Source organism: Lacerta agilis, chromosome 5 (assembly GCF_009819535.1).
Source record: "Lacerta agilis isolate rLacAgi1 chromosome 5, rLacAgi1.pri, whole genome shotgun sequence".
Classification (NCBI taxonomy): Eukaryota; Metazoa; Chordata; class Lepidosauria; order Squamata; family Lacertidae; genus Lacerta; species Lacerta agilis.
Window position 1 is genome coordinate 2,455,953 of NC_046316.1, and position 26,511 is coordinate 2,482,463.

The 26,511-nt window shown below is 41.0% G+C and overlaps 1 protein-coding gene across 2 annotated transcripts; it reads right to left on the reverse strand.

Moving 5' to 3' along the window:
* Positions 1–17,084: 17,084 nt before the first annotated feature.
* Positions 17,085–26,511, reverse strand: RIBC2 (RIB43A domain with coiled-coils 2). Of its 2 annotated transcripts, XM_033148266.1 has the most exons (7): positions 26,380–26,511; positions 25,306–25,387; positions 22,329–22,673; positions 21,668–21,786; positions 19,828–20,055; positions 17,961–18,127; positions 17,085–17,276 (listed from the first exon to the last, which is right to left on the reverse strand). In XM_033148266.1, exons 1-7 carry the CDS (start codon positions 26,494–26,496, stop codon positions 17,195–17,197), a joined length of 1,140 nt encoding a protein of 379 aa, XP_033004157.1. In that variant the 5' UTR covers positions 26,497–26,511; the 3' UTR covers positions 17,085–17,194. The 2 variants fall into 2 exon arrangements, with proteins under 2 accessions (XP_033004157.1, XP_033004159.1); XM_033148268.1 differs by lacking the exon at positions 25,306–25,387 and having other exon boundaries at positions 26,380–26,478.

A 26,511-nucleotide genomic window follows, 5' to 3' on the forward strand; every position in this document is an offset into this window, starting at 1 on the left:
GAGACTTCTGAAAATAGTCCTCTGCGCATCCTGAAATTTAACGCCTTGCCCTGGAAATCCTGAGAAGCAAGCCAAACCTCTGACATTTCCAGTCCAAGCAAACCCAAGTTTCGGGTGTTTGTTTGTTTGTTTGGTGCCACACTTCACAAATAAAAATAGTACAAAAGTGAGTATTTGGGTTTTTTTTTAACTAAGGAGCAAAACAAATGTGCTCCTTTCCATCTCAACCCAAATCTGCTGGCTCTATCTGAAGCCAAACCATTTGGAGGCAAAGTTGAACTGTTGCAGGAGCAAAACTAAAACAAACCTGCAGTCAGGATGGTGACATAATGGAAATTTGTTCCCTGTTGCCTTTACTCTGTTTGCTTCCAATATTAGCACCTTTGCTTCATGTGCAACTTAGAGTATGTGCTATATATTGTAATGTCTGCATGAAAGCTCTCTTCATAGAGAGCTTCCAATAATTTTTTGCGTGTGTTGTGAAAGAAAATGATTTTATTGATTACTACTGCATGTAGTGCACAGTCTTAGAGCTTAAGCCTTCCTTTGCAGGTCTCAAAAATGAAGTGTAAAACCTTGGGGTGATGTGCCAGAATGCAAAGTCAGACAATTATGCTTGGTTTGGTTCTTCTACTAAACCACCAGGCATAGGCAGGCTCTGACCCCTGATCTGCAAGTGGCATCCCGGGCCTCTTCCAGCTGCCCCTAGGTTCCAACCCACAGCCCAGACTCTCTTCTCACCATCTGCCGGCAACCACCTCCTGTTACCCAGATGCCTTCACTTTGAGTACCAGGGTCTGACGCTATTGAGATTTGGCAACCATAAAGGGAGACTACACTTTTTCAAGCGTATGATTAAAACCATTTTTCCTTCCATCCACATTTGATTGGCTGATTTATCTCGTAATTGGCAGCTTGTACACTACAGGAAATATGGAGTGCAATTGTTTGAAGTGGGAGTCAGGAGTCATTTCCAGTAAGTATCTGTGAAAGGAATTTGCAGTAAATAATTTCCCAGATAAACCTACCACCAGGGAGCTGGTAGCCTCATACTTCTGGTCACTGATCACTTTTGTTTATATTTAGTCTTATTCCATTCTGGTTCCAGGCACCTGAGAGCTAACAATAAAACTAAGATTGCTCTGGATAGAACTAAAAAATACAATAAAATCCAGTGCAGAACTTATATACAGGGGACTGGCCTGAGACAGTACAGTGGTACCTCGGGTTACAAACGCTTCGGGTTACAAACACTTCCACTAACCCAGAAGTAGTACCTCGGGTTGCGAACTTTGACCCAGGATAAGAATGGAAATCGCACACTGGTGGTGCGGCGGCAGCGGGAGGCCCCATTTGCGAAAGCGCGCCTCAGGTTAATAATGGTTTAGGGTTAAGAACGGAACTCTGGTACGAATTAAGTTCGTAACCCGAGGTACCACTGTAATCCGCATATAATTGCAACTTCTACCCTTCTTATTTTTCGTCAAACACACTGGCTTCCCATTCGTACAGGTCCAGTTCAGCTAATACAGGGACATATAGGCAGCCAACGGGACGCAGATGGCTCTGGTCTATACCACCGAGCCAGGTTGTCTGTTAAGTTGTGGGTGGACACAGCAGACGACACAGTGATTTCCAAACAGCTCTTGTTTATTCTCAGGCTGGAACAGAAGTGAGCTGAAGGGCTCAGTAACCTGCTTATATAGAACTCAGCTACAAAGCAACAGTAACAACTTTCTGTAGTTACCCAATCCCTGAACGTCAGTTTACAATCCTTCATTTGCATATGCAGACCTGAGTGAAAACTGCAGCAGAATGAACTATATACACACACCCCTAGTGGCCTAGGGTGAGAACTTCAATACATAACATTGTCAATGCAAATCTGTGTGACGGGGTGAGCTCCCGTTGCTCTTTCCCAGGTCCTGCCAACCTAGCAGTTCAAAAGCACACCAGTACAAGTAGATAAACAGGTAACACAGTGGTGGGAAGGTAAATGGCGTTTCTGTGTGTTCTGGCTTCCTTCACGGTGTCCCACTGCACCAGAAGCGGTTTAGTCCTGCTGGCCACATGACCCAGAAAGCTGTCTGTAGACAAACACCGGCTCCCTTGGCCTGGAAATGAGATGAGCACCACACTCCATAGTCAAGTTTGACTGGACTTAACCATCCAGGGGTCCTTTACCTTTTACTTATATAGGCAGCCAAGAAATATTCTTATTAGGGCTGCAATATTTGGTTGATAAATCTACTATACTGATTGATATTTTTATAATCAATTTTTATTAAAAGTTTTAGAATACAATAAAAGTAAAACAGGTAGGAAAAATAGAAAAGGAAGAGCATAAAAAGAAAAGAAAATGAGGAATGAGATAAAGAAGAGAAAAAAGAAAAAGAAAGAAAGAAAAGAAAAGAATAAAAGGAGGAAATACAAAGCCCTCTATCTTTACTCTTAGTCCACACAAAGGGAGGTTGTTGTTGTTGTTCAGTCGTTCAGTCGTGTCCGACTCTTCGTGACCCCATGGACCAGAGCACGCCAGGCACGCCTATCCTCCACTGCCTCCCGCAGTTTGCTCAGACTCATGCCAGTCGCTTTGAGAACACTGTCCAACCATCTCATCCTCTGTCGTCCCCTTCTCCTTGTGCCCTCCATCTTTCCCAACATCAGGGTCTTTTCCAGGGAGTCTTCTCTTCTCATGAGTTGGCCAAAGTACTGGAGTCTCAACTTCAGGATCTGCCCTTCCAGTGAGCACACAAAGGGAGGTAAGCCATCCCATCTCTCGCCTGGGGGCTTCTTCCTCTTCCCCCAGCCTCCCATCCTGGGAGATCCTCTCTACCCTGCCTCTCACGCAGGGCCTTTCATCTTCCATCCACCACAGAACATACCGGTAAATGTAGAAAGAGCTAACGAAAAAGAAGAGTTTGAAAACCATAGATAAAAAAGATATAAAGAAAATTATCAACAGAAAAGGAGCTGCTGATTAATTACTGAGCAGCCATATTTTTTAAAATAAAAAATATGAAAAAAAATTAGTTCAAAACAGGAAGGATGCAGGAAAGATGCATCCTCTCTTATCACACAACAGAGAATGCCTCTTCTAAGATGGTGCCTATTGTGATGTGTGCATGCATCATCCAAAATAAGTATGTATTTTAAAAAATATATTTTTATTCATTTTACAAAAAGAAATACAAACATGATATAACAAACACAAACACAGATATAAATACAAATACAAACAGATAAAAAGAAAAATTATTACATATTCCTAACATAATTTCTCTCACATCTTAAAGGTGACTTCCCTCTATCTCCTCCTTCTGAATTTCATTGTGAATCTTAGTTGGCAATTTCATATACATACAATCACCTCCTCTTATTTCTTTCTATCTTTCTATCGTATAAAATTCATTTCATTACCGAAAACCTATAACAACTTCCCTAGGGTATATAAAATTTAAATAAAACAATATTTTTTCAAATAACATTTAAATTTCTTCCAATCTTCCTGCACTGATTCCTCTCCTTGGTTGCATAGTCTCACTGTCAGATCGGCAAGTTCCATAAAGTCCATCATCTTCATTTGCCATTCTTCTACTGTAGGCATCTCTTGATTCTTCCAGTTCTTGGCAATTAATATTCTTGCTGCTGTTGTGGCATACAGAAAGAAAGTAATATTTTTTGGGGCGGATTTCTTCAAGTATAATTCCCAATAAAAAGGCTTCTGGTTTCTTAATAAAAATGTTTTTCAACACTTTTTTTTCATTTCATTCTAAATCTTTTCCCAGAAGTCCTTTATCTTGGGACACGTCCACCACATATGATAAAAGGTTCCTTCTTTCTCTTTGCACTTCCAACATTTGTTATCTGGTGTATGATACATTTTTGCAAGTTTTACCGGGGTTAAATACCATCTATACATCATTTTCATCATATCAAAATAAGTATGTATTTAAATCAGAACTAATGCTTAATTTGTATGCAAATTTATGTAGAATTGCAGGGCACTTCAAAGAGGTGGACTACCAAATCCAAGGCTGTGCCAAGCTGGGTAGAAGGCTGGGAAGGGCAGTATCTCCTCAGGCTCGTCCTCCTGTTTCTGGTTGCAAGGAAAATTGAGCGTTCATTCTGAGAGTGTGCCAGGGCAATGGGGTAGCTCCCCAATCTCCCTCTATTTAAAGGACATATGATCCTTGAAATAAGAATATTGATGTCATTTTGTATATACCCATCACTTAATAATTTGCTTTGAAAAACAGCATTTTTAAAAAATAGACTTGAGTTCAATCACCCTATAAATAGGCTTTTAAAATACCTCACATTGAGAAAAGATCTGCTTTTTAGCTGTTACACTATGAATTATTGACACCAGCATAAAACCTAATATAGCAGTTGGATTTATTCTGTTAATACATTTCCCATACGTTTTTTGGAGGAAAAAAAGACTTAATAAATGCTGCTGTAAATATATGAAAAGCAGAACAGTCTATAATTGGGAACACGTGAGGAGAGAGGCTTAAAAAGAAGAAGTCTGGTGTTAAAAAATGTAATTTAGGATATGATAGCCTACTATTTAGGGAGGCCTGGCTAGAAGGCCCTGCATGAGCCTCTTTGGGGAAATGTCTGGGCCCAAAACCCTTACTGGGACCACCACCACTGGGCTTAATGGAATCCTTTCAGGGTGCCCCCCCCCCTTGTAGCAAACAAATGATTGGGCCTTCTTTTTAATTCTTTCCCAACACCAGTGATGAATTGCTATGTTGGGGGCATTGTGGGGCAGTAAAAAGACTTGGCGTTCCTCTCAGGGGCAGCAGGCACAGATTAAAAAAAGAATTCTTAATGGAAGTTACAAATCCTAGTTTGCGCAGCCTGCCTATACTGAGCCAAGTGAAGCTAGTTTGGAAATTAGATTTCCTCTTTTGAAATTGCTGAATTATTTGCCATAGCAGTTTTCTTGTAGCAAGGAGTTCTGCAGTTCAGCTTTCTCCAAGTTAAATACATATATTCACTCTGGAAGTCCTGTGACTCAGCTCTCCATTTTAAGAGGAATTTGCTGCTCCAGAGCCTTAAAAGAATACAGCTTTTCATTTTATATCATTCCCTTCCCCCACGTCTCTCAAACTGTTTCTGCTCCTCTTCTGCAATTTATTCTGTCTTCTTTCACACTTAACTTCCATCTTATTTCCACCCTCAAACTTTATTTCATCCCTCCTTTTAAATTCATTCCCCCTGCAAAACAACTACTAGTTTCCCTCTCTTATCCTGTTCCTTTCTCTTCCCACTTTATTATTTTAAGAGATATGAACCATTTATCGTTCTATGTAATTCCCTTCAGCGCTTCCTCTGCCACTTCCCCCTCAGAGGAAGGATATTCCCCCCACCCCAACACTTCTCTGGCTCTCCTATGGGGCAGTTTCAGTTCAACCAAGAAGCAACACAGGAACAGGGGGCTGACTGAGGATGATGAGCAGGTTGTGGCGCTGAGGCGCTCAGCCCAAAGTGGACCGAGCTCTACTTGTGCTCTCTGGACCTCCACTTGAGCCAGTCAAGTTGGCTGTTTTCGGAGGAAATTGCATCACAATTTGGGCAGGAAGTCTCCGATAAATTGTGCGTGTGTTGTAGACCCACACAGGGGCGTACCCAGGATCAAAACTGGGGGGGGGGGCAAGCCATGGTCATTCAGGTTGTGACATTTCAGCACGGAAAGGCGAATGAAACCAAAATTTTAGGAAAATTATATATAATTATAGCAGTGCTTTATTACAGTAGTTATTACAATTATTTGCTTGAATTTTTTTTTAATTTTTATTCTAGTTACATGTCTTATATCAGGGGTGGCCAACTCCCAAGAGACTGTGATCTACTTTCAGCAGTGATCTACCCCCGTTTTTTGGGGTTCAGCTCAAAGTTGTTGACCTTTTTTGGGGATGAGGGATGCCCCGTTTTTTAGGGGTTCGGTTCGGTTTTAGATTACTGGCCACATTATGTAAACAGCAAACAAAAACAGCGCTTCAAAAAACAGAAACACTCCCTCCCCCCAACAGAAAGCTCCAAATGGCTGAAAAACTCAGTTTCCCAGGATCCTCAGCCCTCTCTCTCTCTCTCTCTCTCTCTCTCTCTCTCACACACACACACACACACACACACACAGTGTCGGCCAAGAGTTCAATTGTTATTGAGATTTTGGGAGGGGGAGAAAGACCAGTAGTTGAGCTTTTTTAGGAGAGCTTTTTTTCTCTTTTAGGCTGCCAATAACTATTTAATTTTTTGGGTACGCCCATGGACCCACACATGCATCTTTCCTCCTCTTCTTTTTCTTCTTTGCTTCCCCTTAAATCCCTCAGCTCTTCTTCCTGAAACCTGAAATTTCTGGCCCACCACTCATGCCTCCCTCTCCACACACATCACTTTTCCTCAAGCTGGAAACCATTTCCTTTCCGCATATGCATAACATCAACAAAGAAATTCTTAATAATCACAGTAAACATGTTGCCTGTGTGAGCCTGTATTAGTCTGAAAGCTGGGGTACAAATGTAGTAAAAAAAATAATTACACAAATTAACATAGTCTCTCCGACAGGCCATTCAGCCTTGAACATGGCTGATGCAGACCCCTTTCCCCTCAGACCAAGACACAGGGAACCAGTAATTATTCAAATCATTGTTTGGGGTTCCCTCTCCAGCACTGTCTGCAGAGGTTAAAGAGGCAAGAAACAATTTAAATTATGCCTTGTACATTTGCTTTTCAAAGGAGTGGGTGGAGAACCAGGCATGATTGTCATTTCCAGTCACTTCCACAGACAACATTTGGTTCTTATTATCAAAAGATAACCACATAAGTGTGGGGGGGGGAGGCAAAAACAAAAAGGCTATCCAAAGTGCCATAAGAATTCCTCAGACATGCACCATTCTGAAAGCATTTGTTACTGAGGCTTTCAGAAACATCTGTTACTTTTTTATTTTGCATGTCCAAGTAAATTTTATGTCTCATTTCCTTTGCATTATCAGGATTGACAAAACATTAACGTTTGATTTAGCTGAAAAGAATATATATAATTAACACCCTGTGTATTTTAATACTTTGGATCGAGAAGTGAATTAAATACATACCTAAGCAAGGGAAAATAACAAAGAATACCAAATTTCTGTGCACTTTTTCTGTAGTCTCTCAGAATCACAGCATACATCCAACCCTGGCAATAAGATTAGGCCATTCTGCATTACTAGCCATTTTGATGTACTGTACATAAGTGAAAAAATAAATATATGTAAATTAATTTTAGCCTTTTAAATTAATGCATTTATAGCACCTGAGAGTATGGAAGCACTTTTACAGTCAATATCGCATTAATTCACACAACACAACTTTACCATAGATACATAAACATCAAATAGAAGGCTGCATTCTGACAAGAGGTACTTGCTTGTTACACATATACAATGATGGTTAGGTAATTTTAGACTCTGAACTTAATGGTCTTATTGTATTATCCATCATCCAACTTCAAAATGTGTTAATTCAGTCCTGTTGTGCTATGGGACCTTCCTGCTCATTCTGTCTTGTCTCCCTGCCCCTTGGGCTCAGGCAGGGACAACCCCAATGTATTTATGTAACCATGACTAGTTCAAATATAGGATAGAGAGACATGAGGATGACTGGGGGGGGGGGGGGAGAGACGGCTTAACACAGTAGGCTGTCTTTACAATGGCACCTCAGGTTACAGACGCTTCAGGTTACAGACTTCGCTAACCCAGAAATAACGCTTCAGGTTAAGAACTTTGCTTCAGGATAAGAACAGAAATCGTGCTCTGGTGGCGCAGCGGCAGCCGGAGGTCCCATTAGCTAAAGTGGTGCTTCAGGTTAAGAACAGTTTCAGGTTAAGTACGGACCTCCAGAACGAATTACCGGTAAGTTCTTAACCAGAAGTACCACTGTATTGCAATACATATACCCACCTATAAATGAAAGACTTCTATTCCCTTTCCCTTCAGCCTTAGGACTGCATTTCCTCTCTGCATTTGGGAATGGGAACTAAGGAAGTCAGACCCTTCTTAAACTCCATGGCCTGAACAAGGAAATATGCCCAAGAGTTTTAGGAGTAGGCTATTCACATGCCCCCCAGGTGTACTTATAAGTGACCAGAAGAAGACGAAGGTAGAGTACCCAGCAGAATGGACCCAGGAGGGAAAGTTGCTAAATGTGCAACCATCTCTGAAAAAGATCCAAATAAATGCAATCTGATGAGAGTTTCTTTATGTCTATTAAAAACAATAAGGAGTCTTGCAACACCTTAAAAACTAACAATTTTATTATGGCATAAGCCTTTGTAGACGAACTCCACTTCATCAGAGGCATTAATAATATACATTAGTTGGCAGGTCTGTTGTAAAAGAGCCAGATTTCAGGCAGCAGAGAAGTGTGGAAAACCATATGGTATCCTTCACAAAGGCTTTTGAAACACTGCTGCAAAGATGACTCCAGGCAATGAGGGAGCATGTTGCAATCACAGCATCCTCGCCATATGTTTTGTTAGTCAGGATATGGGTTGAAAAGCATGGCAACAAGAAGCTACGATAATGTGCTGGGGAGATGCATGCTGCTTTGGAGCACTAGTTTAAGATTATTCAGGGAGAACTTAAAGTCCTCTTCCCTTTAAATAATATGCCAATATGATATAAATCCAGATACACATGTTATAAACTAAACACAATGGCGTAACTATGGAACTAAAGGTGAGATTATAGAAAAACAGCCCTGACCTGCTTCAAGGATGCTGGCTAAATGGGCTTACGTTTTACTGAGGAAGGCAACTCAGATGTCTGGCGGGAGCCCACAAGACTGAACGCTTCTTTCTATAAAATATTCTCTTCATGCAGAGAACTCGATACCAGGAGAAAGGCGCTTGTCTGCTGACGGATTACTTTTCTATGTGCAGGGATTTATTTATCTACTTGCACTTTGACGTGCTTTCGAACTGCTAGGTGGGCAGGAGCTGGGACTGAGCAATGGGAGCTCACCCTGTCGCAGGGATTCGAACCGCCGACTGATGTAATGCACTGCAATTATATCTGGTTCTCGCTGAATTCTGAGGCCACTAATTGCTGCATGTAGCAAAGTTTAACTAGAATGGAGCCACTGGATTAGTTCCTTGGACTTCTCAAATAAAAAAAAATAACAGCATGGTTCTCCCATCAGTGGGGATAATCAGGATTTAATCTGATGGGATACCTGACAGCAGAGCATATTCAAATCATTAGAGTGGCTCCATTTCAGGGATAAATAGCACCTCCTAGACACAACATCATAATCCTGTTTTTCTAAGCCCCAATTCTTCTGAATCCAAGCAGTTTATGGAAACCAAACAGTATTTCATTAAACTTGCCAAGAATGAGAGCACCGTTTGGGATTGCAAACTATGTTACGTCAGTGCAAATGCATTAAATGATTTTACCATTTACTTTGAAAATGTGAATGCTATATGATGACTAGGTTTCACTGACTGGAAGCTGGGGGCAGACAATACAGTTGTCTGCTTTTAGGCAGGCATTGAATAAAGTTTTAGTTTGCCTCTCTTTATAGTATATTGTCTCTATTATTTTTGCTTTTATTCTGCTTTGTATTCTTTATCTAATTTGTGTCATCTGTACTGAAATGGTAAGCCATTGTGTGTATTTTTGGTAAAAAGAAGAAGTAGGAATATGAACGCAGAAATAAATAAGCAAAGGACTGGTGGTAGCATGATGTTCTTTTCCTATATTCCACACCATTTCTGGTCACAGGTTATTATAGTGCTATGGAGACTCTGCAAGAGCAGGACTATGATGCTCATTTTAGCTCCTCCGAGAGCACTTTGTCCTATAAAGTGATCCTAAAACGCTACAGGATAGGTGCGCCTGGCGTGCTCTGGTCCATGGGGTCACGAAGTGTCGGACACGACTGAACGACTGAACAACAACAACAAAACGCTACAGAGAAATCTAACTCCCGATCTGCTCTCCCACCGTGGGTTAGAATTAGGCAGAAGTGACCCTCGCTCAGCTCTGCTGGTGGTGATGGAGGGGCTTCAGTGCTCTGGGTTTCCCCACTGCATCCATTGCCACTGGCAATGCTAGCCAATGATCCAATGATATAGATAAATCACTCATGTGAGGCAATCAATCAATTACTTAATTGGCTGGATCCCTAGATCCAAAACACGGGGCTAAACATACTCTCTAGCAAGAGAGAGACCATATCAATTAAAAATCACAGAATCATGCGGCACAGTGAAGCACGGGAGTAATGGGCTGTTAGATATTTTAAATATCATGTTCTAGACACTTACAGTGCTTCCCGTCTCTTCCCCTCTTGCAATGAACATAACCACACAATTTAGTAAGTTTAAATGGTTTACTTACAAACTCAAAAGGTCAGATTCATATGTTATTCCATGTAGAAGCAAGAAGAACGCAGGTAGAAATTTTGGGATACAAAAGATAGTGAAATGGCTACATGATAAATTATTACATTTCTACCACATAAAGAGGTTACCCTCCCCCCCAAAAATGAACCCAGAATGTGAAGCAGCAATATATGTGTGCATGTGACTATGCTTTGTGTGACTTCAGCTGCTGTGTTAGAACTCATTGGATTAGGCTTTAAATTATATTTATGGAGAGACAGTCATCCTATATGGTCCAACTCTCAATGTATGGAAAGTACAACCAGTATTGCTTAACATGTACTTGCCACCATTCCTTTTAGTGTCCTGGCAAGCAAATGACAGAAAGGGATCTTCTTTGCGGACCAGATTTAACAAAGATACAGGCCCACCCCCATGCTTTCCAAGGTGACTGGGAATGTGATGGTGGTGGGCACGCCTATCTTTCACTACCTCCCGCAGTTTGGCCAAACTCATATTAGTAGCTTCGAGAACACTGTCCTACCATCTCATCCTCTGTCGTCCCCTTCTCCTTGTGCCCTCCATCTTTCCCAACATCAGGGTCTTTTCCAGGGAGTCTTCTCTTCTCATGAGGTGGCCAAAGTACAGGAGCCGCAACTTCAGGATTTGTCCTTCTAGTGAACACTCAGGGCTGATTTCTTTAGGATAGGTTTGATCTTCTTGCAGTCCATGGGACTCTCAAGAGTCTCCTCCAGCACCATAATTCAAAAGCATCAATTCTTCGGCGATCAACCTTCTTTATGGTCCAGCTCTCACTTCCGTACATTACTACTGGGAAAACCATAGCTTTAACTATACGGACCTTTGTCGGCAAGGTGATGTCTTTGCCTTTTAAGATGCTGTCTAGGTTTGTCATTGCTTTTCTCCCAAGAAGCAGGCGTCTTCTAATTTCGTGACTGCTGTCACCATCTGCAGTGATCATGGAACCCAAGAAAGTGGAATCTCTCACTGCCTCCATTTCTTCCCCTTCTATTTGCCAGGAGGTGATGGGACCTCCTATTTCCCTCAAACCTATTTCCCTCAAAGCTTCTCTTTTGGCCCTATGTACATGCATAAAGCAAGGGTGGGGAACCTCTAGCCCCCAGGCCAAATGTGGCCCTCCAGGCCTTTTTGGCCCTCAGCACCCTTCCCAGGCCACACTACCTGCTCCGCAGGTCACATCCTTCACCAGACCAGACTCCAGGCTCTTCTCAAGTACCTCTTTCTGGCGGGAATGTGTTCCTGAACTCAGATAATAATGCCTCTTTCTTGCCTGGATGGCGGAGAAAGGTGTGTGGAAACTTCTGGCTTTTATGCTTCTGGAATGTGGCCTACGATGGATAAGTAAGCCAAATCTGTTGCGCTGCCTGCTTTTTGGCTGTAACCCTGTTCTCTCAAAGTTGCCTGCTAGGAAATGTGGCCAAGCTGAAAAAGGTTTCCCCCCCCACCCAGCTGATTAAAACATGTTTAATCCTCTTTTGCATTTTCATATCCCTGAAGAATGGGGTAATCAAATTAGACCTTGCTTTGTTACTGCAACAGAGCTACTTGTAATCATTCTTTTCCTGTTTGAACACAGATGAAACTAGGAACAAAGGGTAGTGAATCAGCCCAGAATTTTGTGATATGCCCTTTTTAAAAGGGTTACAAACTGTCATTGTAAGACAATGCTTATTTTCTTGTGGTTTTTTATATGGAAGGATTTTTGTGGTGTCTTCTGTGAAAAGGCTGGGTTACTAATAAGGCACAGGAAATGGATTTCTCAAGCCTATTATTCACTTGCATTATTTCATGCTAGAAGAAGAAGAGTTTGGATTTGATACCCTGCTTTATCACTACCCGGAGGAGTCTCAAAGCGGCTAACAATCTCCTTTCCCTTCCTCCCCCACAACAAATACTCTGTGAGGTGAGTTGGGCTGAGAGACTTCAAGTGTGACTTGCCCAAGGTCACCCAGCAGCTGCATGTGGAGGAGTGGAGATGCGAACCCGGTTCACCAGATTACGAGTCTACCGCTCTTAACCACTACACCACACTGGCTCTGTGTAGTGTTGTCTAGATCACAATGTGCAGATTCCTAAACTTAAGAGTGGTTGACTTTAGAGCTTTCAAGCCATGATGCTTCAAACCTCTGGATTTTTTTGTGGTTACTGGTAGTTATTATATATACTGGGTATGTGCCTCTGGGGTCTATGGGGTTTTAAGGGAGGGGCAGTAGTCTTTGGACCACATCAGTGAGGCCATGAGGTCTTGTCGTCTGGGCAGCCCAGGACCTCCATATACACTGCCCAGATGTGCGCCCCAGGGAGGGCACTTCAGTGATAACACAGCAGGTTGACTTCACCCCCAGAGGCACACCCCATTGTCTCTCGAGACTGACAGATGCCAACAGTGTGTGCCACTCCATTAGGAAAGCATTGATTTCAGCTTCTGACATTTTTCAGTGCGTCCAAAGTTGGAGTAGAGAACCTGTGGCTCTCCTGTTGTTGTTGTTGTTGTTGTTGTTGTTGTTGTTGTGTGTCCACCTCCCATAAGTCCCAGCCAGCCCAATGGTCAGGGATGATGGGAGTTGTAGCCCAATGACAATCTGGAGAGGCACAGGTTTCACACCCGTTCCAAACAACTGTATCTCCCTATCAATGCATGGAGGAGACATCAATGAATGAAAGAATAATGGACTTCTGTAAAAATTAACGGCAAGCAGTTCATCTGGTTTGCCTCCTTTTCAAAGTGTTAATACAAAAGGAGGATTCTGAACTGAGTCACTAATCTTATTTTCTCTTGGTAAATGAGGCTCCTAAGCATGAAAGGGATGTGAAATAGTGAGGCTTATACATCTGTCAATGTGTCCAGCTTCATCTGTTTGTTTAGCTATAGAAGAAAAAGGTAGTGTCTACCAGCTACTGGCTTCAGATCTGAAATAAAATCATAGGTGATTACGGAATTTTTCCAGTGAACAGCATAAGGTAAGTCACAATGCTGAGGCACTGATAAAAAAGTCATTGATTTTTTTAAATGGCCAATTGGGCTCAGTACTGTAACACATACCTCACATGCAAAATATGTGAGGTTTCATTCCAAGCATCTCCAGTTCAAAGGATTATTTTGGGTAGCAGAGCTAGGAAAGACCTTGGGAGAACTGCAGCCAAATGGCATCACCCAGTATAAGGCAGATTCAGACATTCTTTATTTACTGTAAGGTGATTCCACATTTTAATTTACCACTTGTAGTTCAGGAGTGGAGAGTATTTTCTATTACTCCTGTGAAAATATGCTCAAATGGGTGTTCTAGCTTTTGAAAGAAGCCAAATATGCATATAACTGTGCCACAAATTATAGAATAAGTATATGTTTTAATTCTGGAACCAGTTTTTTTAATTGAAAGGAAACCTTCTAACATACATGAAGAAATACCAACTACTTACTAAAAAGCAGAGCATGAAACTCTTAATCTCAGGGTTGTGGGTTCAAGCCCCACATTGGGCAAGATTCCTGCACTGCAGGGGTTGGACTAGATGACCCTCGTGGTCCCATCCAGCTCTACCATTCTATGATTCTATGTATAACAGGAAAACTATCATTCGTAAGGGGAGGAGGAAAAGGAGGAAAATGTTTTTGCTTTTGAATAAATGAATTTGGTAGCCTTAATACCATATATTGAAATGAGAAACTTTTGTGATGTGAGGTTATTGTACATTTGCTCTGACTTCTGTTGTGAGTGAGAAGTTCAGGATCGCCACACTTGCCTGTGTTTGTTTTTGTTGCGAAAATCACTTATGGTATTTTGTAATCTGAATTTATTTACAAATATACAGGTTGACTTTGATAGAGGCACTCAGTTTAAAAATTCCAACAGAAAGCTCTACTACCTCATATTTGATTCCCAGAGAGAGGCAGACACCCCCCCCCACAAAATTGCTGCTAGCTTAGACTCCAAAGCTCAACTTTTTATTTTTGTCCTCCTAATTCAAACTTCTCTTTGTTCCTTTTCCACAACAGATTAATAAATGCATTAATTTTGTTTTTGTTTTGTAGAGTGAAGACACCAGTAACATTATCTAAGTCCTGTGCCCTGCAAAGTGTATGATGCCACCATGGGACATGGTCATTGTAAACTGCTTATATATTCTGTTGATAACATACCTGCTCCTTTTTGCAATCTTTGTTTGCCTGTTTGTTCTTATCTATGCATCCAACCTTCTCTTTGGCAGCAAGGACGCTGACTGAAGATCCACAAAATACAAATGCAAGCCAAAATTTAACGAGTCACATTTGCTGACTTCCTTCCCACAGCATTGAAATGTATCTCTGAATCTTGTGCAACATCATCATATAGCTTTGAGAGACTGTGACTTGGTGTATACATGGAGCAGAATGCGGTAATAAAGATGACAATACTATTGCATACTGAAGGTAGGAAATGTCATTTTTGAATGTTTGCCCACATAAAAAGCTCCCTGCAAACAAAACCTTTCATATCTCAAGAGACAGCTTCTAAGCACGCTACCCCCTGCCATGTCAGTTTCCTGGTTTCAGGGTTGGGTTCTTTGGTTGTTTTTTTGTGTAGAGGAGTAGCATTCAAAACTGTGAATTCCACTCCACTTGCCGTCTGAAGTGGTGCAGGACACTCCAAGAAAAATGCCCCTCCCTTCCTCTGTATTTTTAGAAAAGGCATGTCCACTCACTATTCTGCTGGCGCAGATGAGGGAGCTGCTCTTTACTACAGTGGTACCCCGCTAGACGAATGCTTCGCTAGACGAAAAACTCGCTAGACGAAAGCATTCGTCTAGCGGGAGGCTGCCCCGCTAGACGAAAAAGTCTATGGGGCTGCCTCGCAAGACGAAAAAATTTCGTCTTTTTTTTTTTTTTTGGCGGAGCGCGGCTCCCATTGCCGCTCCGCAAGACGAAAACCCCGCTAGACGAAAATTTTCGCGGGACGAATTATTTTCGTCTAGCGGGGCACCACTGTACCATGTTTCTCCTAAAATAAGACACCATCTTATATAAATTTTCCCTCAACAAAACACAGTATGGCTTATTTTCAGGGGATGTCTTATTTTAACCGCATCGCATCAGTACGCTGCATAGCCACGCCTCTCCAGGCTGTTTTAATGGGAGATGCCGCGTCACTATGGCTTATTTTCGGGGAACAGCTTATATATCGCAAATGCATAGAAATCCTGCTATGTCTTATTTTAGGAGAAACATGGTAGTTACCCTGTCTCATTCCCCCAAATGGTATTCAAGATGGGGGTAAGCTTATCAAGCAATTTTTGGATTTAGTAGAGGAACTGTTGATAGGGGAAAAAACTCTTGACATGCAAGTATGTCTTTTGGATGTGTGGCCATGGGTAAATTCTTCCCAAATTTATGGGACAGAGACATGTATAAAAGATGCAAGACTACTGAAGACTGAATTGGGATTTCTGAGTAACTGCCAAAGATCTCCCACAGATGGTTAAAATCACAATTCTCCGTGCTTCTCAGAATTCATTCATTTATTTTTAAGTTCTACAAAATGACTCAAAAGTAAAAATGGTTCAAGAAGACACAAAAAACCTTCAACCCAACTAAGCAAGGGGGCACAGTACTTCCCCAAGTATCTAAGTCAAACTCAGAGTAGATCCAGAGTAGATCTGAGCATGACAGAGTTTGATAACTTTCTAGAAAGCTTATGGATGTTTTGTCCTGGGAGTTATGCAGAAAATTCCATGTGAAAGTCTGAAAAAGAGATCATGAAGAAAATTTTTGGACAAACTTTTCCTAGTTGAGATGATAACATCCAATGTTCAAGTGAGCTGACCTCTTCTTCTTCTTCTTCTTCTTCTTCTTCTTCTTCTTCTTCTTCTTCCTCCTCCTCCTCCTCCTCTCCAACACTGATGGACCCCTCTGTCCACATCTGCTCCAGGAGATCACCAAATCTCTAAAGCAGATTTTTGGGTTATTGGGGATGGGGGCAGTAGCGAGAGGGGAAATCTGTTGCACCAACTATGTGTGTTTAGTGGAGTTTTCTGGTCATTCAATGAATCTTTATGCACAGGGTTGGATGTCACAAATGAGATGGGAATGCCTATGTTCAAGTTTTCCTCCATAACATATAATATTGCTTATCCACTCCTGCCAGTGCCAACCAATGATTTGGAATGGAGGTGGAGAAATGGACAGGTGATGGTGTTATTATATGGGGTAAGTGATACCATATGATACAGTGCAGAACGCAACATAGGAATGCTGTTTTCCATACTATCCATCTCCTGCAACATATATTTCTGTCAGTAGTTTCAATGTAAAAATAGTTCGTAATCTAGAAACATCCTTATACGGATGTGTTTGTGCAGTGAACAATTGTTAAGCAAATCATTTAATTTACTGTTTCCCAAAATTTTGCTCAATTTGTATTTGCTTTTATGAATTGTGCAGCATATAATAATCTTACTGAAACTGACAATGGAATCATTTGATGAATAGTGGGGCTACAAAATTCTCCTATAAATTCTTCTAGAAGCATTATAGCAGTATCAACCACTTTTACTAAGAACTGTAATTGTTCTATTATATTGTCTATTATTTCACTGTACATTTTTTTTATTTCTGAATTAGTATTTCCTTTTGGAATCCACCATCCTCTTGCTCTTTATAAAGGCTGAGTTTCATAATATCCATATGTCAGGTAAAAAACATATTAATGTTGTTTTCTTTATTACAGTTTTGAAGTTGAAACATATACTTCTGCAAACCTTTTGGATATATCAGACTTGATAATATTGATCCAAACATCACCGGCTGGTGGTGTTAAATTGTGTGTAATACTGGCCAGAAGGAAAATTTGAATACACCTCTTCATTAATATATGCTTGCCTGGAAATAAATACATTCAATTAATAAAAATTCTCATAAAAATGTAAAGTTCATTTTTAATGTGTGCTTCAGATAACTGCTACGCAAAGTAAAGTAGTCACCCAAAGCATCAATAGTATCACAGAATGATAACACGTAATTGTTATTAAGTCTGACATTTTGTAAAAAATTTGCACACTTGTTTTTAAAGATTATGACAGATCAGTGAATGTAGAAAATAGCAAGTTCTCTGTGGAATTTCAGTAGGATGAGCATTTTGGACCAAGTGCAACCAGTTTGATCAAAACAGAGTAACTCTGCCAAACTCTTGAAGATGCCTTGCACAGAGTCAGATCATGGGTCCATCGACCTCAGTGGTGTCTAAAACGACTGGCAGACATACCCAACCCTACCTGAAGATGTTTGGGATTGCACCTAGGACCTTCTACAGGCAGACCTTTCCCCAAAAGGTGGGTATCTCCAGATCAGGGTTTTAAACTGGAAAGACTAGAAACCTGAGCCTAAAGAACAACGAGCAGAAGACACTACTCTATTGATTAGCTAAAAACAAAAACCAGGCTACTAGCCTTTATACCAGGCCTGATCAATGCCTGCTATTTTCTGGTGAGACTCAAGACGGTCATATGTATACATGACAGCTCACCAGACTGGGCACATGAGGTACGTGGTATAGACACTTCTTACCTTGTCTTCTGTTCCTTGGAGAGCTGTGCATTAACATTATCTAATGTCCTCCGAAGCTCTCGGTTCTGACGCTGCTGATGCCGTTCGAAAAGCATTTCTGCCCTAGCTTCCTGAATGCGCTTTCTGTCCCACTCCGCATTTCTTTGACGTTCTTCTTCGTCCAACCTCTATGTCAAAAAGGAAATGCTCATTATTTCTTCATAGCCAGCAACAATTCACAAACACCCCAATCCTAACTAGGGCAATCCTCATAGAACCGAAATGATGTATGTATGTATGTATGTACATGTGCAAATGGTGCTGTGCATGCCTTCTATGTTTAAACAGACCACATGCTGGTGGCAGGGTTGGCATAACTAAGACAGTGGCACAGTGGATTTCAAGCCCACAGCTCAGAACTCAGTCCTCATTGTAGGCAGGAAGTCTACCCACCCACCTAATGTGCTGGTCCCTCAGTCTTAATTATGCTGGATCCGAAGTAGGTCGGGGGCACGGCTGGTGAGTTTCCATGAATGAAATCTGCATATAGTTATGCTGAGAGCTGCAAATTGCCTGCTTCCGGCATAAAGGCACAATTATACAGAGCCCAGAATGTGGAAATACATTTAGAGAAATCCATGCAACTGACATTATCAGCTTTACATAAAATATTTGCTAAGTAGCATATGTCTCCATATAATCATATATACCCTAATATACTTCTTAATGATTTCTTCTGTAATTATCAAGGAGTAGACATACTGCATGTTTGGTGGGAATGTGCAATGAAATAGGAGTTTTAGTTACAGTTAAGGACAAATGTTAAAAAGACAGCACTATTAGTTCCCATAATTATTATCTTAGGATATTTGGAAGAGGTAGGATCAGTACAGTAACAGGAAATAGAACTATGTTATTTATAAATAGCTGTACATATTTTAATAGCACAACATAGGGGGAAAGACACAACTATGGAATAGGAAATTAAGAGTTGGTCAAATTAAATGCATTAGCTTTCTGTCCACCTGGGCACAGTTTGGGCCTCCCCTACTGGTGGTGACTGAGGCTAAGAAGAGAATGCACTCTAATACAGCAAACCTATGGAGGTACAGAAGTTGGGGAATCTGCTTTCTGTGCCTTGCTGGATCAATGCAGGCAGGATGAGAGGTGTGGGCAGCCTTTCCCCTTCTCCTCCTTGTACCAATATAAACAATTTCAAGTTTCCCACCCATTGACATCAATCATCTTCTCAAGTTTCAGGGCTTATACAGTTCTTGGTACTTTGGGGGAACATGTCAGAGGAACAAGGAAATTCAACTCCAAGGCTGTCTGTGGCACACCTAGTCTTCACATGCAGACACACACACACACACACACGTATCAGGGGCTCACACAGGGATGTATGAACCACTCTGCTGACAAATTACACACATTCCAAAGGCGTTTTAGCTAGACTCTGGCCAGCTACAGGACTGCAGCCTGATTTGGGCTGAGCTGATGAAGCATAATTTCATTTTTAAGGTTGTTAAAAAAAATAATGAAGTCATCGGGCTGATGTGGATAGATTATGTAATTATTTTGTAGTTTTAATCATTATGGAGTAGTGTTAATAGATATTATGAAGGAATGGTAATGATTACGTAAGTTATGGAATTAAAATTTTCTTGATATGTTACTATGTTTTTTTAAAAAAATAAGTGTCCCTGTGCAATCCCAAAATAATTGTGTGGTCAGGGTGGCAATTATGTTAAGTGTGAATTAGTTCTTACAATGAGTTCTGGAAGACTGGTGAAAAACAATTAAGTATTTGTGTTTTTTTAAACACCCTATTTCAAAAGAGGATTCATAAGCTTCTACTGCAGCACAGCGGCAATATGAAAGTGAATACCAGCTTCTCCAGAACTTGTTGCAGCTGAACGTCCCGTATTTCTTTCAGCTGATCCTGGTTCATTCCTTTCCATCGGTTAGGAATCACTCGACCAGTACCAAAAGAACTGGCAGCTTGCTGTGGGTTTTCAGAGAGCAGGTCTCCTCTAAGCAGATTTGAAATCTCAGCTATGTTATCTTCGTTTTCTAGCTGCTTTTCAAGTTGTCTTCTTGATGCAATGTCAGCAGCCTTAAAAAAAGACATTGTTGTAGGAAAAACAGCAAACCCTATTAGTTATTCCAAAAGATTTACCTTGTTAAACCGTGCACAGTTCTTAATGAGTACAGCATGATATTGTTATGTTATCTAATACACTGTACTACAATCCCTTCTCTTCAGCTCACAGGAGAATCAAGATAGAAAGATAAATAAGGAAGACCTAAGAATGGAAACATTAGCAACTGAATTAGACTAAATGAATGGAAGAAAAGGGAGCCAACATAGAACAGAGAAACACAGGAGGATGAGAATCAGAGGTAAGCATCCAGCTGCTGACTGTTCTTACTCAACTGAAAAAAAATTAATCTTGCTGTTTTATTGATTTTAGTTACAGGTAGGTAGCCGTGTTGGTCTGCCATAGTCAAAACAAAATTAAAAATTAAAAAATCCTTCCAGTAGCACCTTAGAGACCAACTAAGTTTGTTCTTGGTATGAGCTTTCGTGTGCATGCACACTTCTTCAGATACTTATTGATTTTAGTTATTGTACTTCTGAAGTGCACTGTCAACTGCTTTCTAAAGTTGTGAAAAGTGGTATGCAAATAGTATAAAGAAATAAAACGACAGAAGAAAGAGGAACAAGATGGGAAAGCGGCAAATCAATAAGTAGGAATAAAGGAAGAGAAGTGACAAGGTAAAACTCTCAAAATTAGAATGGGCCAGAACAGACAAGATTCACTAACTGATAAGTGACAAGAGTTAGCAGTAGTCTAACAAGTGGAATAACAGAAAGAGAAGATTCAAAACTCGCCCACAGCTTAAAAACAAGATAGGAAAGAACCAGATGAAATAAATAAATAAGATGCAGGAGGGCCAACTAAAAGTTCAAGAGACTAAAGTTTAAAAAAATTAAAATCTGCTCATAATTCATTAAACCCCACTTTATTTTGGAGGGAACTTCCTAAGCTGGGCCAGAATAAACCAATGATTTAAGCATCAAAAGGTCAAGCAAACCAAATGTCAGATATCACTGTTGTTGGTTCCTTCTCTTACTGGAATCATCCATCATAAAATACGAGCTAATTCTTAAGTCCTGGAGGATTCACTTGGAATGGGAGTTTTCCCACAGGCCTGCAGAGGACTTGTCCCTACCCCTTAGAAGTCCCGAGTTTTATTCCAGGAACAAAAGGTTGACCACTTCCAAGGGTAGGGGGAGGAAAAAAGACAGTGAGTTGTACATTTAAAGGAAATCTTTTTTCAGAAACTGAACAACTAGTTATAATGGGGCTTGTTTGGTCCTGAAATGGCCCTGAAAACATTCCATAAGAATAGACTGTTCCACCGAAAATGTTGGAGGGCCATTTGTCTTGGGTGCTTTAGTTGAGATTCCTGCATTGCACGGGGTTGGACGATGACCTTTGGGTCCCTTCCAACTATACAATTCTATGATTCTATGAAACTGTTTTTATGTATGTTTTATTGGTAAATTGCTCGGAGATGTTTTATGGGAACAGATTCATAAATAAAATAAAGTATGTCTCTAGAGGATGTCTAAATATTCTGAAATGTTTTTTCAGTGTCTTATTTGTTACACTGAACTTGGAAAATAATAGTTCATCTTTTTCCTTTTAATACTGATTTACCAGAGCTTTATTAAATTCTGTAGTAGTGATGCAAATGGCTCGTCTCGTTTCTTCATCTATTCTTTGAAGGTTCATAGCCTTTTGATCAAGTTCCATTCTGTGTTGGTCATGGAGATCATCTAAATTAGTGAAACAGAATTGGACACGTGGACACATGTAAATCAGTATAACTTGGGGGGGGGACACCTATTGCCTCATTCTGTTACTTCTGCCTGTTCCTTGGACTCAAGTTTCCACGTACACCAATTCATTTGCCCTGTTCTCCTGACAAACCAGTAACTTCTCTAATCCCTAGATCCGGCTTTCACTCTCCAATTAATATGCATCACATGCATATGTCTGTGCAATCCAATGAATGTCTATTCTTAGGTAAATCCCACTCATTTCAAGGGGACTTATTCCCAGTAAATAGGTACTGAACTGCTTCACTACTCCAGACGGTGGATTAGGGCTGACAAAACTGAAATATGTATTCCAAGCCAAAAAAAAAAAAAAAAAAGGCAACAAAATTAGTACCGGTATGTCAGGGAGAAGTGTTCTAAATAAAAATATGTAGGAATGCTTTTGTCTGGCATGCAGCTGAATAACTTGACAACTGTTTGGCCAGCTACCTGAGATATAACTTTCAAAACAAATTCAAAAATCTAGGTTAATTTATTACCTGCATATTTTTTAGCCGCCATTGCTTTCTCCCAATCATTTTGTTGTTCCAAAAGCCATTCCCTAGTTTGCTCCTTCTGGAATTTCCACCTATTCTCACTGTTCAAATCTTCTCCCATAAACTTCTGCAAGCCAGATATGGTACATCGAGGGTCACTGTCTGCAAGACGAGCTGGAGTATCTTTCTTTAGGGCTTGTGGGTCAGACAAATCAAATTCACGCCGTGTTTCTGGCTGCTGATAATTTTGGCGAAATTCATTGACAGCTTTGTTTAGAATTTGAGAGTCTCTTTTCTGTCGTTCATCTAAGATGCAGAGGATTTTGTCATTTTGTTTCATTTCAGCAGCTGGATTAAAAAGAAAAAAGAAAGTCTCATTCACAACCCAGATGAAACATATACTCTTTTTAACTATTTATCAATAAAAGAATTACAAACTTGTTGACCAGAATCCAGACTTGCATGTGCACATTTCTGATGGTTCCATGTAGTGTTACGCCAGCTGTTAGGAGGGTGAGACAGCCTGCTTCAGACAGTCAATTTCAGACTGCAAACGCTCCAATATTTTTACCACCATGCAGATAAGTGAGAGGTGCCTTGAGCCACCAAATGTCTTTGAGCTGTCTCCCAATCTTTTCTTTATTAATTGTATATCTCACCCTCCCAAAGGAGCCAGGGTGCCCATTGTATGCATGCAGCATGGCTTCCAGCTACCATTCTTCACACTTCTGTACCACAGGCTGCTGCTCTGAAGCAACCCCCCCCCCAGTTGTGGGGGGCTTCTTTTTCAGTGACACTGCATGCACTGCAGTAGGAAAAGAATCTTCAGAATCCTCAGTATTATTCCCCTTGTGGTCATTTGGATAACTCATTTTTAAAAATGCTAAAGAACCATTCTTTTTATTGAACCAACTTGTTTTGGTATAGAAATATGCAAATGTTTGAGCAACAGAGAAAAGTGGCAGCATGAAAAGAGTAAGGATGCAATTCTAATCATGTCTACTCAGGTAAGTGGAGTTATCAGGTAATCTGCCATCTTTCTACTCCAAAATGCCTTGATGCCTTGGCTGATTTTCACCCTGTGAGGTTCAAAATGCACACATGGATATGTAAATACCTGGTCCACAAGAGGGGTGGGAGTGGGGCTCAGCTAGGACTGTGGAAACAGCAGGCAGGAGAAGAGCTAAGTATCCCTTCTGAAGCTCCTCTCCTTTCCTTTTTCAAATGGTCACTAGAGTTCTATTACACATATCTGTAGTCTTTTCAGTTGGGGGAAATCTTCTAATCCCTGGATCCAGCAAGTGTTAAAATATAACACTTTATAGGCACTATAACAGAAGTATAGTGTCCAGATCAAGGAATGTCATAGTACAGCTCTATTCTGCCTTGGTCAGACCACACCTGGAATACTGTGTCCAGTTCTGGGCACCACAATTTAAGAAGGATGTTGACAAGCTGGAACGTGTGCAGAGGAGGGCGACCAAGTTGATCAAGGAACTGGAAACCAAGTCTTATGAAGAATAGTTGAATATATGTTTAGCTTGGAAAAGAGGAGACTGAGAGGAGATATGATAGCCATCCTCAAATATCTCAAGGGCTGTCACTTGGAAGAGGGAGCAAGCTTGTTTTCTCCTGCTCTGGAGGGTAGGGCTCAAACCAATGGCTTCAAGTTACAAGAAAGGAGATTGCGACTAAACATCAGGAAGACCTTTCTGATAGTAAGAGCTATTCAACATGGGAACGGACTCCCTCAGAAGGTGGTGGACTCTCCTTTATTGGTGGTTTTGAAGCAGAGGTTGGATGGCCATCTGTTACAGATACTTTAGTTGAGATTCTTGCATTGCAGGGGGTTGGACTAGATGACCCTAGGGTAACTTACAACTTTACAATTCTATTATTCTTTGATAAGCAATGATTCAAATTCCTGGTGAAGTGATAGCCTAGGCAATGGGCCATTAAGTGAACAAACAAAGTGGATCTGTGCCACATAACAAATGGGTGGGCCACCATCCCTCAAACGGCTGTTAGTTAGAAAGACTAAAGGCCGGATGGAAATGATCTGAGCTAGAAGCTAGAAGCAACAGGCTCGGAAACCAGAGATTCAGTGTGATGTTTCTGTTTGAATCCAAGGCTGCAGCTACGAGGTGTCAATGCTGTGACGCCCTCTATTGTAGGCTCAGATTGTATGTATGTGTAAATAAACCATATATCGTAAAGGCACCTCAGCCTCTGCTGTACCTTAGTCCAAAGAAAACACCACCCCTGTAATCTTGCACCACTCGGATATTGCAGTGGCATGCAACATTAAGCAGGATCTAAATTTGCATTGGTGCTACACAGGGTATATCTCTACTACAAATTTATAACAGATTTACACCAGTGTAATTTTGATGCCTTCCCAAAGAATCATGGAATGCGAGTTTGGTGAGTATTCTCAATAAGAACTCACACAACTACAGTTCCCATAATTCCCTGGGGGAAAGAAATAACAATTAGACTTGTTTAAGTTTGTGGTGCACATATGTCTTTCTGTTGCAACTCCTACTGGCTGGAAACTACTGGTAGGTGTGTTTGAATCAGAAGAGGAGTACCTCCAGATTCTAAAACACCTAATTTCCAGCCAGTAGGAGTTGCAACAGAAGGACTTATGTACCTCTTCCATGTACTGGGGTTAAGTCCCATTTAATGGCACTTGCTTCCAAGTAGAAATAGAACCACAGAATTGTAGAGTTGGAAGGGACACCAAGGGTCATCTAGTCCACCCCCCTCCAATGCATGAATCCTGCCCACAGCTAGCCCTGGGTGGAGGTGTATAGGATTGTGCTGTTAATCTTATATAATGTTGACAATTCATGAATTCCCTCTTCATAGCAGAAGATTCATAGAAAATGTAAGATGTTATTTAAGAAGAAAATAGCAAGAGAACATATTTTGATAGTTGCTTGATAAAATACTGTTTTAAAACTATTAACAAATATACCAGTGGTGTCATCATATGCCCTCTGGGTTGCTTCTTGGATCTTTCTGTCTTTGATTTGAGCGTCCAAAGCTTCCGTGTCAACCTGTAGTTAAAAAAACCCCACCACAAAACTGGTTCAAATGTATAAATTATAAAGAAATTATTGTATTACCAAAACTATGCAGGGCTAACTTCAATATAGAAACTGCTATTCAAGATAAAGCATTTAGAAATGAACCAGTGATCAGATTATCCATGAACTGCTCCAAGTCTAATCCTTTCCTAGTATAGGATATCATTATAAGTTCTCTATACGGGAGTAAAAAGGGTATTGATATATTTTGCAAACTCAAGACACTAGCTTGAAAATAAAGGCTTGTGTTCATCTAGATCAGGCATGTTCAACAGGTAGATCTTGATCTACCGGTAGATCACTGGACGTCTGCGGTAGATCACTGGCTCCCCCAAAGAAGCTGAACAACTGTGGTTCCCCTAAAAAAAAAGCTCAACATTTTACCTCCTCCCTGAAAAAAGTCAACTATTTTGACCCGAACCCACCCAAAATGGGCCTTCCTCCTTCCTAAAAAAAGCTCAACAACCTTGACCTGAACCCCATAAAAAGGGGGTAGATCACTGCCAGTTTTTAACTCTGTGAGTAGATCGCAGTCTCTTGGGAGTTGGCCACCCCTGATCTAGATTATGTATCCAACATATTTGCTTTAAGCACACATTGTGGAAAACAAGGGTCAGATAAATGTACATTTCCAGTGAGAACCAGTGTGTTACAGAATGCTGGAATGGGATAAGGGAGACCTATGCTCAAATCTCCTACTGAGTGGCTTGGGTTCATACTGAGAGTACAACTGTGTTCACTGTGAGCACCCTACATAACAAACAAACAATATATCAGTAAGAGGTTCCTGTCCTTAAACACATTGTTTACTTGCCTTTAGGAGGGTCTATCCAAGCATTGCCCCTTCCCAGGAGTCACTCTTCCCACTGTTAGAGGCACTCTACCTACTGTACCAGAATTATTATTATTATTTATTGCTATTATTCCCCCACAAACTCCACATCCCTCTCCTGCACGCTTACCCCGATGGTCCTGACCCTGGCGTCGAACACCCGGCTTTGCCTCTGCAGCTCCCTGTAGCGCCTCCGCTGGAGGGCAGCGTCCTCGGCGAGGTCTTCGCGGAAGTCTAGTTTATGCATGGCGGGCGGCTGGGA